This window comes from Anarhichas minor, unplaced genomic scaffold (genome assembly GCF_050575085.1).
Source record: "Anarhichas minor isolate MPS153535 unplaced genomic scaffold, ASM5057508v1 ptg000040l, whole genome shotgun sequence".
NCBI classification, from domain to species: domain Eukaryota; kingdom Metazoa; phylum Chordata; class Actinopteri; order Perciformes; family Anarhichadidae; genus Anarhichas; species Anarhichas minor.
In genome coordinates, this window is record NW_027466486.1 from 13,361,310 (window position 1) to 13,380,045 (window position 18,736).

General features: G+C 41.0%; 3 protein-coding genes across 3 annotated transcripts; all 3 read right to left on the reverse strand.

Annotated features, from left to right (window-relative positions):
• Positions 1–1,172: 1,172 nt before the first annotated feature.
• gnmt (glycine N-methyltransferase) lies at positions 1,173–8,696 on the reverse strand. Its single transcript, XM_076108164.1, has 6 exons — positions 8,340–8,696; positions 5,817–5,944; positions 5,527–5,640; positions 5,100–5,242; positions 3,512–3,633; positions 1,173–3,299 (listed from the first exon to the last, which is right to left on the reverse strand). The coding sequence occupies exons 1-6, from the start codon at positions 8,546–8,548 to the stop codon at positions 3,128–3,130; spliced, it is 888 nt and encodes a 295-aa protein (XP_075964279.1). The 5' UTR covers positions 8,549–8,696; the 3' UTR covers positions 1,173–3,127.
• Positions 8,697–13,236: 4,540 nt separating this feature from the next.
• Positions 13,237–15,102, reverse strand: LOC142968407 (thrombomodulin-like). The gene has a single exon (XM_076108262.1). It carries the CDS (start codon positions 15,038–15,040, stop codon positions 13,871–13,873), a length of 1,170 nt encoding a protein of 389 aa, XP_075964377.1. The 5' UTR covers positions 15,041–15,102; the 3' UTR covers positions 13,237–13,870.
• An 831-nt stretch (positions 15,103–15,933) lies between these two features.
• On the reverse strand, positions 15,934–17,646 carry cd93 (CD93 molecule). The gene is made up of 2 exons (XM_076108746.1): positions 16,476–17,646; positions 15,934–16,415 (listed from the first exon to the last, which is right to left on the reverse strand). The coding sequence occupies exons 1-2, from the start codon at positions 17,644–17,646 to the stop codon at positions 15,934–15,936; spliced, it is 1,653 nt and encodes a 550-aa protein (XP_075964861.1).
• Positions 17,647–18,736: the final 1,090 nt, after the last annotated feature.

Sequence of the window (18,736 nt, forward strand, 5' to 3'; positions counted from 1 at the left end):
CCACGGTTGACCATTTTGACTCCCCTAACTGGAGCAAAGCAAAGCAGCCACATCTGGCAAACGGTTCTCACATCTGGTTTGTGTATCAGCTCCTTTGCACGGCCGTCTACCACCAGAGTCTGATCGCATACCTCGGAGACATGAGATGAGCTGCAGACGATCCACTCCAGGGAAAACAAGCTGGAGGACGGTGAGCAAGTTCATGTTCGGAGGTCAGACAGACAAGGCAGGAAGTGTCACTCACTGACACAATGCGAAGAAGCAGTTTGTTTTATTGGGGCTGAGGACTTTCTACTGTTCTTTGAATTGTAATTTGTTGCAGCAGTGTCTAGAAAGAGAGCTAGAAGGTGAAAACTTCAATCTTACCAAAGAGTTTAGCAATCACAACAATCATTGAGACCAAACCAGTGGCATTACAATTACATGAGACAATAACTGGCCTGGGAACGCCTCGGGATCCCCCAGAATGAGCTGGAACATGTTGCCGGTGAGAGGGAGGTCTGGGTCGGCCTGCTTGCCCTGCTGCCACCGCGACCCGACCCCGGATAAGCGGTGGAAAATGGATGGATGGATGGATTAATAACTTGCTTAGAATAGTTAAAGAATCGCAAATATTTATGTCGGTATAACTATACACTTCATCTTACAAAAAGCTCACTAATGGACTTTGGTCCTCATCTGTGGGATTTTGACTGCTTTCGACACATGTAATGTAATACCGCCCTCTTGTGTCCAACCTGTATTCTGCACTTAAGAGGACAATGGCTGATTCCTTTTTATGTCGGTATTAGGATCTCACTTTGATGGAATAACATGGCAATTGCTGTCATATAATATCTAGAAATGATCTCGTTTTTATCAGCTGCTTTGACACAGTTGTCACGATAAACACGATTCTGAAATGCTTGCATTGCGTGTTAGTTCGTGCAGAATTCAAATATACAAGTACAAATATCTTTACTTGATCCAGTAAAAAAAAAAAAAAGTCAACATGATTTTTTTAATAAACCTCAAATGCAAAATACACGAGCCAGCTGCCATAACCTTTCAAAGATAAAGGTTCACTTGGTTTCAGTAATAGTATCATTAAAAGAGCCGATAAATCTTCTAATGGAATCAAATCATGTCACAGAAACATGAGATTGAAAATAAAAATGTCATAACCAGGTTACTTATTTCAAAATATTTTTTTTATTTCATGCAAAAGAATTCCAATAATCATTGTTCATCACAAAACGTTTGCAATTTTTTTGGCAACATATAAGACTGTTGTGAAATACTTTTCAAACTTCAAAGCCACTCAAACATCTGGCCATTCTTACCACTTTGTGAACCTGCTGTTGATCTCAAACACAAACTACTGCGCACCGTACGTCTGGTTCCACAGAGGCACTGGCACAACATTTGAATGCACCGTGCGCTCTAGTTTAGGCAAACAGCAGTATTTTGCTCTCATAGAGCTGCTTTCTCATTCCAGTGAAAAATACATTTTTTATTTGGCGTCAAAGGAAATGTATTTGAACCTTGATTCAATTATTCCTTCATCGGGTTTCCCTTATTATTTGGGTAAACTCAATTATTTGAGTGCAGCACGATTGTATAACATTTAAGTTTCAAACATTCCAAGATCGAGCAGAGAACAACACTTTTCAAATATCTTTGGTTGATAACAATTTTAAAGACAGTTGGGGTTTCCATGAACTTGATCAATGAATGAATCAAACTAGAGAATCCTTAAACAAAACCTCAATTGTTACAAAAAAAAAAAAAAAAGGAAAGTTTCATTGAAAAATAAGAAGCTGTTCTCTCAAGAGCCTGAGCAGAAATCCTTTCAGTTTTTAATCTTCAGAGGAGGTCAGAGGTCATTTAGCTCTGTAGCTGGAGGGGATTTGGTGAGGTAGCCAAGAGCCCTTCAGAGTAGAGGATTGTTGATTGGACTAGCAGTGCTTGTGCGACACTCCAAACAGCATAACATGGCCTTTTTAAGGGGATTCACAATCTTCACTAGCGGTTCTCTTGTCTTTTTTAAGTGACGTCCACAGGTGTGTCAGATTACTGTTGAACATCGGGGGACTCCCATAAGAGTAAAGTAATAAATTGAAACTGCCATCATGCTCTGCCAGATTTACCTGAACTTAAAGAAAGGCAGTCGGCCAGAATGAGATTGTTTTTTCCCCTTTTCCAGCTCAATGACCCTAACCCACAAGCAAAAGAACGACTACCGTATTCACAAGACACCGCTGCGTTGTTTTTAAGACCCTTGTGGTAAACTTAAAAAATACAATCGCCTAAGAATATATCTCAGCACTTTGTACATAACTGGCGATTAATATCAAGTGTTCCATCATGAGGAATATCCCAAATGAACAGCACCATTTTGAATGTTCATTGCGGGTTTCACAGTTCAGAAAGGCGGGAAGCGGGGGGTGGAAATAAGGTAAACACCAAAGCAGCACTTTGGGAAAAAGCCAGATATGGATAAAACAGTGGTCCAATACATTTTGAATACATTTTTCTAACTTGCTTTGACCTTTTTGTACCGAAAACACACCAAAACAGCAGCGGCGGGATGCCATGCGATGTCTATGGAAAGCTGCGGGCATTTTGATTCTGTGGCCAAACTCAAAGTTGAGGATAGTTGAACTTTTAGCGGCCCGAGATTACCCGCAGCCAATCAGTGAACAGTCCTGTGACATGTTGACCTGTGTTACAAAGAATTTCTTCCCGCCTGAAACACATGAACACGCCTCCGGGCCACAGAAAACATGCATTATTCACAGCTGCCTGGTGTGTTTCTATTAACCATTAGACTGTTACTATTTGAGCGTTTGAGGGACTCACTGGGTTTTAAGTCAAAAGAGATCAGAATCAACCAAACATTTTAGCACACAGGTATAAATTACACATTTCCTGACCATAGAAAAAACCCAAAAAAAAAAAATCCCTGTTAATACATGTTCTTATATGATGATGTCTATCTTTTTTTTTTTTTTTTTTTTTACAAAGATAAAATATTTTTAAAAAGGTATTCAAACTTCGCCCAAACCTGGATGACAGTAGGAGCATATTAAGGGCTGTTATTGTCTAAGCAGTGCGTCTGTGTGTTGCTAGTTGGTTGGTCGGGCTCTTAGGCTGTTTTCTTACAGACATGGATGAAGTAGCACGGGGCCTTGGACTGGCCCGGGACGTACGTCTTGAAATCTCCGTAGACACTGTGCTCCATTTTGCCGTTGAAGGCCTCCTTCAGTAAACCTTTAAAGCTCTCCAGACAGTGAGGGTAGTAGGACAAACGGAATTTACTGGGGAGGACAAAGCACGCACACATTAGTATTTATCCAACCAAGGTTTCTATTGTGTCTAACATGTCTGGTGAGAAGGTCCATCGACCTCGACTGTATTATATTGAGATATCAAAACATAAAGTTATATATATAAGTAGCCGGGACTGTTGGCACTTTCACGCTGCCTTCGAGGTTTTGTGAGCATCATAGTGAGCAGAGTGTTGATCTACCTGACTTCAGGAAGATTTTGGATGGCGGCCTTTGGCACGTGGATGGTGTAGTCCAAAGTGATCATATGGGGCTTATTGTCGACCCACAGCACCGAAGTGGAGATGTCCTGAGTTAGATCACTCTGCAACACAAAACACACACATTTAGGAAACATGGTGGTGAGTATTAGGCACCAAAAAGACTTCTCACAACCTTTCCTCTTTCCTTCAGTAGTGACCAAGAGTGAGTAGCGACAAACAAAACCAGGAGGTAGCTCTTACTGTTGGACCATGAGCGCAGACTCTGGGATTACAGAGGCATCAGACGTGGATTTTGCTCGAGCACACGACTGTTGACTCAGTATTTCTCTTTAGGCCTCCCAGCTGGTTAGTTCTTGCATTGGCTGGATTAAAGAATATGGAGCTTGTTTTGAGGAAAATAAAACAAATATGCCTCATTGCTGTTGGCACCTGCTGTTATATCTTCATATTAAATCTTTCCGCTCTTACCGATAAGATGAGATAATTAATTGCAGGACTGGTTGTTTGTTTGAACCCAGACATATGCTGTCATGGTACAATACTCCATGGGAATAAATGTGCATTTTAGCTACAAAGTAGATGCTACACATCATTTTAAGCCACATATGAACACACCCAGCTTATTTTTCAAAAAACATTTTTTTCCACATTATCTCTTTTCTACCAAAATAGTCTTAAAAGCCGCCAAAGTCATCCACCTTTCCTTCTGTTTTCCTAAGGCCACTTTCATTGAAAACCTCACAATATCCGGCAGGCTCTAGATAGAGATTTAGGTCTTAGACTAAGCTGCTGCTAGGGATGGTGTAAATAAACCATCCATAAGCAATTCTGTCTGTCCAACTCCTCTTCACGAAGCAACGGAAAGTCAGATACAGCAGACTTTTAAATTAAAAACAGCCTTTTGTTGTATTATTCTGCGGATGGCCTTGTTTTTCTTTGACATCTTTAAGTAGTCTCTTACAAGCTTGTGATGCACTTCACTTTTCTTCAGGAATCATTCCAAACACGACCCTGTTCATCTGACATACTGTTTCATCAGTTGTCATGAACTATAGCGATGAACTACATTGACTCTGGTGAACAAAAAGGTTTTTTTTGTACCAGTTGGTACATGGGGCTCTATGGAGATTCTTGCTTTTGGAGCCAAACAGTTTTTGGGCACTTCCATTTTGGCTTCACTTTTCAACACCAGAGGTTGCCACTTGGGACGGACACATGATTTCTTTGAAACACAAAGAACTGATCCCACTCTGGCTTCCCACCATTTTGTTGGGAGAATTTGACGAAGCCACAGTTAGCAGCTACCAGGTACGCAGCCATGGGCCACTGCACCTTTTATAAAAGCCTTATCAGAATCATGAAAGATATTTAATGCTAAGCGGGTAAGATGAGAGTTCTGACAACATCCAGAAACCAAAATGTACATGGTGTAATCATGAACAGTCATGTCACAGCACACCAGCTGTGATCTTCAGCTGCTGGTGGAATTCGGATAGGGGGGGAAATAAGGTTGGATGGGTCTAAATGTCATTCTGCACCACTGTAAAGAAAACATTAAGTCTAGTACCTTATAGTAGATATTTTTGCCTTTTGGTGCCTGGCCGGTCTCTAGGATGAAGTCGTAATTACGGTGGTCGATGATGAGGATCCCACCTGGTCTGACCATACTGGCAATATTCTGAAGGGCCAACTTTTGCTCACTCTGGTCCCCTGAGAGCAATAAACATGAACATGCACCATCACCGGAATCATCTTCAATTAAATCACACTGTTTGAATAAGAGGTTATGTTAGTGTCCAGCCACTGGTTAATCATTAGCAGTTTGGTTGGAGGTGGTCTGCAATGAATCCCGTACATCTTTTACTGGGATCGAAAATCCAGAGAAAGGTTGTTTTTTCCAGTGTTAACCAGCAGATTCAAGAACAATGTGAAAAAAGGTCATTGGACAAATGTATTGCTTAAGTAATGGTTCTGTCCCTTGACCTCTCACGTACCTTTAAAGTCTGGCAAGTGAGCAAAGGAGTTTCCGAGGCAGATAACAGCGTCAAAGCCGGGCCCTGGTTTCTGAATATCCTCCGATAACGTCAACCAGTTGGCCTCTTCAATCACTGAGGATGAGAGGGATAAGCACAAGAGAGTCAAAGCAAGACAGAAACATAAAGAGGATGTCACTTAATGAAGGATCTCAGTTCATCCCACAAAGACACTGGTTTGAGTTACTTTCAAGTGTTTCGAAAATTCAAGGATGACAATTCTATCTCAACAAAAGGGGAAAATGGCGTACCCCACTGGTCAAACGCTGGTTCTTTTCTTCTCTCCCATCTTGACTTCAGCGCGTACTTGAGCATTTTGTCGCTGGCATCCACGCTCACCATATTAAAGCCCTCCTCCACCAACATGATGGAGTCCACGCTACAAAGTGAAACACACATGTTCTTTACATACAAGTTCTGTGTGAAATACCAGCGGAACCTCGCGAGCTCTGCTCATAACACACCAGAGACGTGCGCGTCTGAAAGGCTTCATCAAGATCCTGAAGCAATAGGAGGGAACATGTTGTGAAATTGTCACCTTCAACTCAGACCCCTCCATGTGGAACTGCTTTGACTGTATGTCAACAATGCGTACGTGTTGTAAATGTATATATTAACATAAAGTGACAACAGGACTAACATTTCCTCACCTTCAAAAAGCAATGCAGTTTGTTAGGAACGTCAACACTGTAATGTTTTACAGAAGTAAAGAGATGGTTGATATTTGATAGTAAGTTGCTCCTCGTGCTTTAATTAAAAAGCCTGATAGAACAGCATGAACCCAAAACATGCTCTGAATTGAGGCTGTTGACTTCTTTCTGGACTCTCGTTACGCTGATGTCTCTTGTGCTATTACGACTATATTCAAATAGTTACTAGTTGTGAGTAAATGCTAAGCAATATGCACGTTAAAGAGCAACTCGGGAGCAAGATTCATTGCACAATAGCGACTGAGCAACTGCAAGAGATTATACAACAGCATATATACTATTAGATATACTATATTTTAATAACGCTGTATGCAGTGCGACCAAGCAAACCAACAGTAAGAATGCAGAGTGCAACTGTTTAATTGTAGCTCGAGTTAAATCACGTTCTTTAGTTTAAAAGGAACATTTTTTTTTACAAGCTTGGGTCACTTTTAACTACACAAAAAAACAAACAAAAAAAAAACTGCTCCATGGTTCAGATCAAGGAATCTGCAGGTTAAGATGATTGTATCCTTAATAGAAAGCATGACGTGCAGCTTCTTTAGCTCTTGCTTAAATCGCCACCGAATCCGATGGCAGAACAACTGGAGAGCCTTTTGCATCGCAGGCACATTTAGTCAGCCAAAAATAGTGGGGCCATTTGTAACCTCATTCCACTGGGAACATGTTTACGTCGCCCCGGATGGCTGTGCTGCTGAAAGAGACACACTTCTACTATAGAGCGGGGGTCAAAGTCTGTGTGTTGATTTCCTCCATATCGGATCCCAGCAGACATATGCGAGGTATGAAGTTGAACTTAACTGATACATCACTGCATGGATGCTTGCTTAATGTAAAATACTGTTGTACATGCCGTTAAATGAAGAAAAAAAAAAAAATGATAATGTTGCATCTACCAGACATAAATGCCAATGTAGGTGAATTGGAGGGCTACATGGACAGGTTCAAGTATATTGTCCCCTTGCAGGAGTTCAGCCAATGGCCTTGCTGATGTTCCAGGGCACAGATACATTATCAGCAGAGGTAAACAGATTGCATGTAACCAGTCAAAACTCCTTTTTCAACAACCCAGGGCCAGTTTCTCAACCACTGGAACCTTCATCTGCTATTTCACAGACATGCAGCAGATAATATCCACTAAAGCAAACACCACATCTCCCTTTCTGTGGCCTCAAGTTGATTAGAAGGTGCTTCAAATGTGGGTAGCCGCCAGTGTACATTTAAAAAGGCAGAACATGTATCCAGATTTGCACAACAGATCTTGAGGCTTTTGTTTAGGCCAATTAAAACTTCTTAGTTGAAACATAAAGGCACTTTTAAACAACAGTCTGGAACTGCTGGTCCCAGTTCCAGACTGCTGCCAGAGGCAGGAACTGTCACAGTGGCTGATGCAACGCTGCACTTTCATTCATTGCTCTCTGGCCTAATCTGGATTGTGTCCAGAGTAAAAAAAAAAAAAAAGGGTCTGCAGGTTGAAATTCCAGGAATGTCAAACTATCTTGATTATCTATAAAAAATAATCCAGTTTATTTATTACTGAACAAAATAGGCATGTTTAGGACTTTTACATGATGAATTATCTGAACTATTTAATGCAAGTCTAAAGTACAATAAAGTAAAAAGATACATACTGAAATGATAAACAGTGCAAACTTGACAAGAGTCACATTTTACAGAATTTTACAGAATGAGACATTCAGAGTGGTCACACACACACATTCAGCAACCTGGAGGGTAATTATGGAAGCCCAATTTTGATCAGCACGTCACAGCATACACACCTAGGGTGCGGTCTTCAATTCGGCATATGCGTCACTTATTTGAACACAGTTGCTACCCATCGAAATACGATATTGAAATGACGGAGAGCTGATGTATATAACTAACGCCGAATTAAAGACAGGGATGTGCAAGTGTAGAACATGTATACAGGTGCTGACTGAAGGCGTTATTTGTGCTGATATATAAGGGTTTTAATTGAATTGAACAAATGTGTGATGTAGCTCAAATGTAAGCCCCCCTCAAACTTGCCAGTGTAAAACTGCTGAGTCCGCCTGACATTACCCTGTTCCGCAGGCTACATCCAGCACCCTCCGCACCCCGTGCTCTTTCAGCAGAGACATCACCCAGCTTTTGTATTCCTGCGTCCTACTCTGCGTGTCTCCGATGTACAGCTCCCAGACTTTCGCTGCTTTGCCGTCGGCGTACTGGTCCGGCAGACCCTCGGCGCCAACACCGAGAGAGCGGGTCCTAAACACGCCGTCGGCTGACATGCTGCTGCTTTGTTTTCTCTTGGCTTACTCAGCGAACGAATGAGGTATTCAGCGGCCTGACTGCTTTACGTGTGTGTACGAAAACGTGGTATTTATAGTCTAACAGTACTCTCTCCACACGCTAGCCCAGATTCCGGTTGTTATTACGTATATGGGCGACAAAGGGCGTGGACAAAATTTAACCCAATGACACTACGCTATGAACTAACGCCTTCTTTCTGATTGGATGACGTAAGGGGAGACGGTCTCCACTTCCGTGTTTACTGAAACAGGCGTCGCCTGTTTTAATACCCTAAAATAGCCTCCCAGGATCATTTACAGTACACTAAGGTGCATTATAAAGTAACGTACAACCAGGTACTTCAGATACTTTATGTAATAGATGTTTAGGTCAGGGACATGTTTGAGGTAAGCAAGACTGCTGAATAAGATTTGTGGTGAGCCAGCCTGTGAGGTTGAACTCAGGGCACAAAAAGCTGACTACACTCCTCCCACTCAAATTTCATCATTCAAGATTTCATCATACAGCTTGGACACATTGCTTATGAAACACAGGGTATGGGCCATTCTACCGAATTCGTTCAAAGTGCTGTCCCCCAACAAGAAAAACTATTTAACATAACAATTAAGTATTCAGACATAGATATTTACTAAGAATGTGTTATGGTCTATTTAAACCCAAGGCATTCAATTAGATAGTGATAAGCTAAATATATACAAAATCATCATATATAGGGTACTTTCTATTGGGAAGTAGCTGTCCCCAACCCTCACATCTAAATTTCAATTTCTGTAAATAACGTAATTTCAAAGATCTTTATGATTAAGTTTAAACAGAAGTTGTAAGATTTAGATTTATTGTGGGTTTAATTTTAAAATTAAAAAACTATACCCAAAAAATCATGTCCCCAGTTTTCATGTCACTACCGAAACTCAAAAGTTTTAGTCCATTGGCTGAGCCTGGTTTTCAGCCACACCCCTGCATTTTTGACCAGGCAGCGACACTGCATCCCTGTCCCTCATGGCTGAATGGTAAGTAGCTAAATCCCATACTTTTGATATAAATGTGTTCCAAAGTCTGAAAATCGGCGTGTAACCTTAAGAATTGTCACTACCGAACACATATTCTCTTTAATTAAGTAAACTTTTTGGGGTTTAATGCAAAGTATTATGTTTTTATGTGTGTACACCTCTTCAAATATGTGTATGCTAGCCATCCGCTTGCTAGCATTCTTTAGTTATGCTCAAAGCTAGCTAGAATTGTCACTACCGAAACAGTCACTACCGAAACATATGGTAAAGTCTCTCTTTCCATTCATTCTCACTTGGCCATCTTCCGTTCTCATATTCCCATTCCCTTTGAATCAAACTTTATTTCATAGTCTTATAAGATTCAAATACAAGCAATACTTATCATATCTCACCCAATGTCCTTTTATTTTACCCGTTATCTGTCTGCAGGTGCTCTTGAGGTCAAAGTCATGCACAACATTGGGCGAAACCGCGTTTATTGACCGCGACTAGAGGACAAGATCTGGTACACAGTGGACAAGGTCGTCACCTTAATCCCTCCACCAGAAAACGTCACACAGAGGCATGTCCAGATCAGCCCAACGTCACACGACGTTGGGCTGATCTGGACACTCTTGGGCTGTCCAGATCAGCCCAAGAGTCTTCAGAGAAGGGAAGGAAACACAATCTTAACAGGTTAATAATAATACCTTTTTACTATAGTGTATTACTATGTTTCGGTAGCGACAATTTTTGGGAGAGGAAAAACATTCCCACACAGTCTGAAAATACAATATCAAAATTGACGGTTCTTTTACTAGATATGTGTACTTTAGATATGGTATAATATATATACGGACAACGTTTTGGGAATAAAACATACAACATTTTAAAATATTTCCAACCTGACTTTGAACCAATTCGGTAGAATGGCCCATATAGGCTATGCAAAAGTTTTACAAACTTATAACAATGAAGTTAGCAGAAATGTATGGTTTATTTGCGATTTTTTTTTACCACAACATCAATTATATTTAACTTGTTTTGGTTAGCACCTATCTAAATGCAGAGTGCATAGTGGCACAAGTGCATGAAAAACATATCTGAAACAAAACGGGTGACAAAAAAAAATGTATTCAACCAAATTAAGATAAAAGCAACATGAATTTAGCCAAACCTAAGTTCTCTCAGAGGGTGTCTGCCTTACATAAGACAACCCAACCCTTTTCTTTGTTTTTTTTGCTCCCTCTCAAAAAGGCTACTCCTGCTGTTATGATTGGCTGACTAAGCTCATAAAAAAACCATGTATTGACTGGGAGAGGTGAGGTTGTGTCAGCCACAACCGGTGCCATCCAGGTTAGGTTAGTACCACCCAGTCTTATCAACACAACGCTCCTGTCGTGCTCTCTCCACGGCACAATGAGGTCACATAGTCACCTACAACTGCAGCTCCACAATGATCTCCTCTCAGGGCCGATGCTCGTCTATATGGTTTTACTGTTTTTGAGTGACTTATAAAAGATATAGTTATGCAATTGAGCTCTGTATGTTTTAAGGGCTTGGCAAACAAACAGAATGTTCTAGCATGCCATCATTTTTTAAATCCTGAATGACTAATGCATATAAAAAATGATAGCAGCAGGGTAGGTCACATTGCTAGTTTGGTACTTGTTTTTGTATTAATGTGATTCAATGCCAATTGAATCACCTGAGCGTGCATTTTAAGACTGCACAGGAGGAAAGAGGGCCCAGGACAGGTAGACAGTAAAGATGGCAGCAGTACAAGCCTGATACATCATTATTAAGGGAGACATCATGATGTGATGCATTTATTAAATTTGTTCAGTTTATTTCGGTCTTTGAAATAGACTGCTTCCTTCACTATTCATCTGACCCATTATTGACCTTCTGTTCTGACCCTAAGCCTTAACAAGCCCTTGAATTTAAACTCAGTACTTTAACCTGATAGTCACTGTTTCAATTTAAAGTCAACATGCTGGAGTACAGAGCCAACTCAACACAAATGTGTCACTCTTCTAATACTTTGTAACTGCGAAGGGACCTTATTCCAAATGATTTGGACCATGCCTTTATATATCTGTAACCATTGTTTTCATTAGTATGCTGTTATTTTGTTCCCATTACGATATCACCACTTATCTTTGTCCACATGTTTATTATGGTGTTTTTTTCATTTACAGCCTTGGTGTTGTCTCACTGATTACATGCTGGGATTCCTGTTTAATAGCAGTCTTATCTGCTTTGCTTCTTTCCTGGGCGAGAAGAGGAAACACACTGTAGACCCAGTGACATAAAAGCAACGTTTACTGATGGGATTTTCTATCTCAGAGTTGATGTGGTTGGTTATTTAACTTAAAGTTAACCTCTGTTAGGTCCCAGTAGCCATACGGTGTCATATTAATATCAGTAATTGTTTCTGGAACTATAGGGACTAGCTGTAAATCAATTTATATAGGAAGTATTTTGTTATTGGAGGAGTGCTATCAGTACAATATGTGTCAATAGTAGCATCTAGTGGCAGCTGTAGGGAACTGCAACAAGATTGAACTAAAACTTAAAGAATTAAAGTTAACCCTGTGATAGTGTACCCGATGGCTTTGTCAATAGCCTTCAGCTGGCAGACTTGTGACTAAATTCATCAGCACAAAGGGAGGATAGGTTCAGGGTGTCAGACTAACCAGAGTGGTGATGATGTCTGTGTTCTGTGTGTCCTTACAGCCTGTGAGAAGAAGAGGAACCTTGAGGAGCATCAGATAAAGAGAGAAAACGCTCAGTAAAAGATGTAAACTGCAAAATAAATACTTAATTTGCACAACTCTGTAAAACTGGAATATCTGAGAACAGTGAGTTGAACCATGCAAAAGAAAGTCATAGTCCACCTGGCAATCAGTTGTGCCATCTAATATTTATCTAGCAGCACTGCCAATTGCTGCAAGACTGTCAGAATACATTAATACCCTATTTGCATAAAACTGGTGGAATTTTGTACAAAACAGGAAGTAGGTACGGTTTACGCAGCAGGTAGTAAAATATTTCTAGCGTTTATGAAGATAATGCAACAGGCAAAAGACCCGACAATCTTTCACTTTCAACACGCTATTTTCAGTGAAACTAAACTGAAGTGGTACCATCTCTTTAGCAGAGACCCTTGCATTAATGGAAATAAGATGCTAAACTGCTGCAATCTGCATAAAACGTTGTTAAATTGCAGCATGTAAAACCACATAGCATTTGTGGTTTCCCCAGCGAAAATAGCATCGGCATATCAATATAGCAATAACAATGCAAATTGATCAGAACGTTTGAACTAATTGCATTTTTTGAGACTTCAACAGTGGACAATGGGGAATACACATTTAAAAGTATTTTACATTTTAAACTCCAGTAAGTGAGTCAATGGTGAAAAACCATTTTTAAAATGTATTTAATTTAAATTTAATTTATAGTTCCTGTGCATATCCTGTGACATTTCTGACAGTCCGCCAAGGAAACAAGAAATGTATTGCCAGGAAAAATGCCGGTTGTCTTACTAAAGGTCTTCCAGTATTGAAATCAAACAACATGAGGATCCACGTGACAGAAGCCTTTTTTTTTTTTTAGCAATTTCTACAAAAGAACAGTAGGTGGCCCTCTAAGAACAAGAGTGGTGAGAGCAATGACTTGTTACGAATGAATTCAGATTTTATTTCCTTGTCATGAACCATAAATGAACACAAAATGCCACATGAAGTTACCATCTAGTGTCCCATATTATATATCATTTCACAGGTACTTCAAAACTCATATTTTACAAACAGTTAAATGCATATGCACGCATATTAATGTTTACTCTGTGAAGAAAGAGTCAGGGTTGAGGAGAACACAGTACATTTAGTATGTTATTTTAAGAGCACCCTAAGGATTTCCATCTTTCGGAGACCTTTCTTTTGAAACATATTATACTGAACTCATAAAATGAGAACAGTTAAGACTTTACAACTGCCAAGCAGTATATCAAAACGACCTCTCAGCTCCACCTGGGACAACAACAAAATGATAATCCTATATGTTAATGCTGCAATTGCCGAACACAACTTGTATTTATAGATAAGTACGTTCTTTATCCAAAATCTAATTTGAAATTACCTATATCTTTACATATAAAAGTTGTTTTCTCTTTACTATAAATAACTGAGTGGCCTAGTCCATCCACGTCTATACAACAAAAAAGCTCCCCTTCATTTCATGTATTCACATTTATTAGTATCATTACAATGCATTACCCAGATTCAGGAGTGGAGTTGGTGCTCATCATTGTTTGGACTGGATTTCACACTCATTATTGTCCACAGGAACAGTAGGCTGCTGATTGGAGTTTTGTTCTCTGCGCTTCTGACGTTTCACAACATAAAACCTTATCACAAATATAAACAGCACCACAGCCACCACACCGAAAATCCACATCCAGAGAAAACTGCCAGCAGGCGCTGAAGAGCCCTTCAGCGTATGATTGTTAGTGGCTGGTTTAACAAAGCCTAAGACGATAGGAGTTGTGACAACAAAGCGTTCACTGCCCTCTGCTTTGATGCATTTGACTTGATCTTTCAGTACAAATCCTTCCCGGCAGGAGCACACAAAACTTCCAAAAGTGTTCTTACACTCCTGACTGCATCCATCGTGTACACATTCATCAATGTCCTCACAAAGCGTTTCACTGAATACAAAGCCATCAGCACAGTAGGGTGAACTTCCCTCATATATCGCAGGACATTTCTGTTGAGCACAGTGAATTTTGCACTTTCCGGGTTGCTTGCTGTCTCGTATAAATCCTCTGGAACAAGAGCATATATAACCTCCTATTACATCGGTGCATGTATGCTGACAAGGAGCACTTGAACAGCCTTCAGAGCTTCGGATCACATTTGGATCTGATAATTCCCGTGCCTGGCATGCATCTTTGTGCTTTGTTCTGCACAGGAAGCCATCAGTTTTGTCCGAGCACAGCCTCTCTGTCCACTTTTGATCGTTGGAAAGTGACACACAGCGGGGAGAGCAGACTTTAACGCTGTCTTTCCAGGGGCTGAAGTGTGGACTAAAGCTTCGGTGCACACTATCAGATGTCCACTCATAGCCTCTCAGTGGAGCTGAAAGGTTGCTGCAGGAGACAGCTGGTAAATGCAGTCCAATCCAGAAGTGTCCATACAATTCTTGACTCAAAATGCCGAGTGTGCTCTCATCTGTCTCAGACCGACATGTCATTAGTTCTCCGTTCCTGTCACGGCATGATTCCTCAGCTGTTTGAAAATCCACTCTGTCCAGGTTTACAGTGATGCAGTCACTCCCAGTACAAAAAGGCCTACAGGCCACAGTCCGCTTCAGGCAAAATCCTGTCTTAATATATGGGGAAAAAAACACTGACATCAAAATAGTCATTGTCATTACCTTCACTGGCACAACTGTAGTAAAATGCAAGCAGGCCATGATGCTGTGCCGTAGAATATCTTATAATGTTGGCTGACTAAAGTTGTGGAGAACTTAGAGTCGGGGGCTACCAACTCAGGAAGCAACGCACATCAGGACAATGACAGAGTTAAAGACAGGAAGGAAATGAGATAAAGTTGGACTGCTGGGTTTTCCCATGGTTGGTGAAGGCAAGGATCATCATAATGTAGATACAGGAACAAAAACCTATTCATATATCAGAGCAAACTGTTTATTTTATTTTTGTCTCATTGCGTTACTTCATCATCACAATACACACAGTATTGATTTGATATTCTGACGTACATGTGTTTACAGTTACTTTATATTTACACCAGCATCAGATGTGCAAACTCCCGTCAGAAAGTAAAATCAAAAATTGATTATTGCAGGTTTGAATAAACAATCTGAAAACTCCTTCAATCAGTGACGTGTGGTATTGAAAATGAATAAATCTTTTTATGTCATGTGAATCATGCGTTTCTTGGGCCTGGAGCTGATCACAGGTTAAGCAAAACAGATATTGGTGCATACATTACTCAAACATGTATATTTGTAAATTGGCAGAAAATGTGGCTGGTTATGACAAGACAAATTACAAAATTAGCTGACTGGTCCCAACATAAAAATGCTCACTTTCAATATTACATCCTGGGACAACTTTCTCCTTGTTAAACTCAAATCATCAATCCAAACTATCAGATCTCTCTACACCTCGTTATAGAAAGCCGATCACATCAGATTCACAATTTTTATTTCTGTTCTTCATATTTTTTTTCTGATTAGTGATTTGATAATTTCTCAACAACACATACCTAGGGAGGTTGCAAGAACATAAATTACATAAATAAACATGATAATCCATGTGGACAGTCTTCTTCATCACTATCAGGTCATAGGTCATCAGTCAAGATGGACTCATATAGTTTCTCTAAACGCGAGTCCAAACCAGAGGGCACCCAACAGTAACCATCTGTGGTGGTACTTTTCTTAGCTGCTTTTTTGGAGCGACTGCATCGAACAATTGCAATAGCCAGAGTCACTGCCACCACAAGCAGCAGAGGGATGACTGAACCGAGGATGCAGACCATCATCCTGGAATTAACTGTCTTGGTAAAACCTGTCACTAAGGATGTGTTGCTTTGCTGATCCCCGCGCGTATCGTTCACCAGGTCCAGAATCGTCGCGTCAGTGTGAGGGGACTGGTGTTGGAGCTCGACCGTGGTTCTGGTTAAGGACTCGGTGAAGTTCTCTTGCGTTTCCTCCCCCGCTGGGTCATCAGATAAAGCAGCCGATGTTTCTGTCACATCTGGAGCGCAGGTCGATCCATCGGCCTCCATGTGGAAGCCTTGCGGGCAGGTGCACAAGAAGCTGCCTACCGTATTGACGCATTTGAACTGACAGAGATTACTGACGCATTCATTATTGTCCACACACGAGTGGCCGTCCTCGGATAAAGTGAAGCCTTCATTGCAGTGACAAGAGAAGGATCCGATACTGTTCAAGCAGCTGTGCTCGCATCTCGCTTGCGCGCACTCATCAATATCAATGCATTTATCGCCAACCCGTTCGTAGCCTCCTTGACACGCACATGTGTAACTGCCGTGCGTATTAAGGCACACGTGATGCTTACAGGCTTGTGACTGGCATTCATCAATGTCAGAGCAGTTACGTTGGTTCGCCTCTAGTTCGAACCCGTCTGGACATTTGCAGGAATACCCAGATTCCCCCATTACGCACTGATGCTCACAGGTTTCAGCGCCGCACATGGCTTTCATCCTGCAAGTGAGTCCATCCTCATCCAAGTCGTAACCTTCTTTGCAAAAGCACCGAACTTCATCTGCGTCCTGGTGGCACAAATGTTCACATCCGCCGTTGTTTACCGCGCAATAACGCTTTCTTGTTTTGCAAAATGGACCAGGGACAGTCCAGCCAAAGCTGCTGTCCATCCCCCTGCACACAGAGTAATCAGACTGTTGTTCACTACAGGAAATTACAGCATATGTTCCGAGCGGAAATAATTGCATTTCACTTCTTTGTGGCTCTTCTGAGAAGGGCACTGTGTAGGTGATTTGTCCAGGCCCCAATAGAGCCAAAGGTCTACACATTCCCTGAAAATAAAACCTACATGCATAAAAATTAGGGCTTTTGCAAGATCCAGCAGTCCATTTCAGTTGGTTCTGACCCGATACAGTGTAATGAACCTTTACACATCTCTCCTTTGTGCATGTGGTGACAGGTTCTTTTCCCCAGTTGGAGTAGTTGGAATCTTCCTTTCCAGATACCCACTTAAACCCCCTGAGACTCTTGTCAGCCGACACACAGTTCCCTCTGTGCAGTTTTAATCCAATCCAAAATTCAAGCCCCCTGTCCTGAGGTTGTCTTTGGATCTGTGAGAGAAGCGATCGCAGCACATCCTCTTCTTCTAGGTTTCTGACTGTCATCAGATAACCTCCATTGTGGACACAGTTCTGACTGGCCTCCTCAAAGCTCACCCTGTCCATATGCAGTGTAAAGCAGGCGTTGGAGGTGCACAGCGTCTCATGTTCTCCTCCAGATAAACCCTTAAAGCTGTCGATGAGCAGTAGCAAAAAAATCCACAACATAATTGCCAAAGAGATCAATAAATAAGCTGATATCCAGAAGGTCCCTGGGAGTTTTGGGGCTGAAATGTGACCAATATGTGGTTGTCCATTCGTAGCTAAAAACAAGTGGGGCGGGTCTGAGACTAACATTCGTGCTCATGCATCCTGTTTGGGACAAAAACTAAAGACGGAAATCATGTTTAGCAGCAGTTATGGGTTCCCTTTCTTAACACCGCTGACCAGTTCCGTTTTGAAATAAAAAACAATGGCAGGCTCCCTGGTGTTTTGACTGCTTCTCCAGATGTCTCCGGCCCCAGTAGGCTTTAGGCATTTTAGGCTGACTCCCTTGATTGTGCCGTCTCACAATACATGAACATGCAGGGGTCAGAGTCTCAGATACACTTTGACATTATAAATCAATGCTCTGGATGGAAGCACAATAGCTGCTGGATGTAATGAACCCTTGCTACCCTGCTGCCACAGGGATTACAGTACACCTACACTTTATTCATTATATTAATATCCCTTGTGTAACAAATTGTTTATAACCTTATTTATTTAAGTATTATCGGCCACCTAAATTACAATTTAGTCAACAAATCAAGGTACTTTTTTAATTTAAAAAAGCTCATGATATTTACTTTGGATAAATACATACAAAAACAACAACAATAAATAATGCAGTTTTCCCATGCTCTACTAAACCCATTGCTTTGTATTTTTGTTCCTTTGTTCAATGTGAGGTTTGCTCTTCAGGTGAATGGACAGCCAAGTGAAAAAAGTGAAGCCTAAAATATTGTGAAGTTGGGTACACTTGTGTATCACCTGTGTGTGTTAGAGTAGCCCGATTATACTGATTTGGATGGCAAGTGACAAGGACATTCATATGAATCCATACAACACTTCCTGTGTTTGTTTAAACACAGGAAGTGCCCCAACTGCAATCACAGGAAATGGAGTAAGACGCTCCTCCACCCACTGAGCTCACACATGCATGCACTTCAAAGAATTCCGTACAGCACGAGACACCAGACGAGACCCACATAATGGAATTTTCTTTTTGTATGAATTTTTATAAGATTTTTTATGCAGGACATTCCCCTGTAACAGG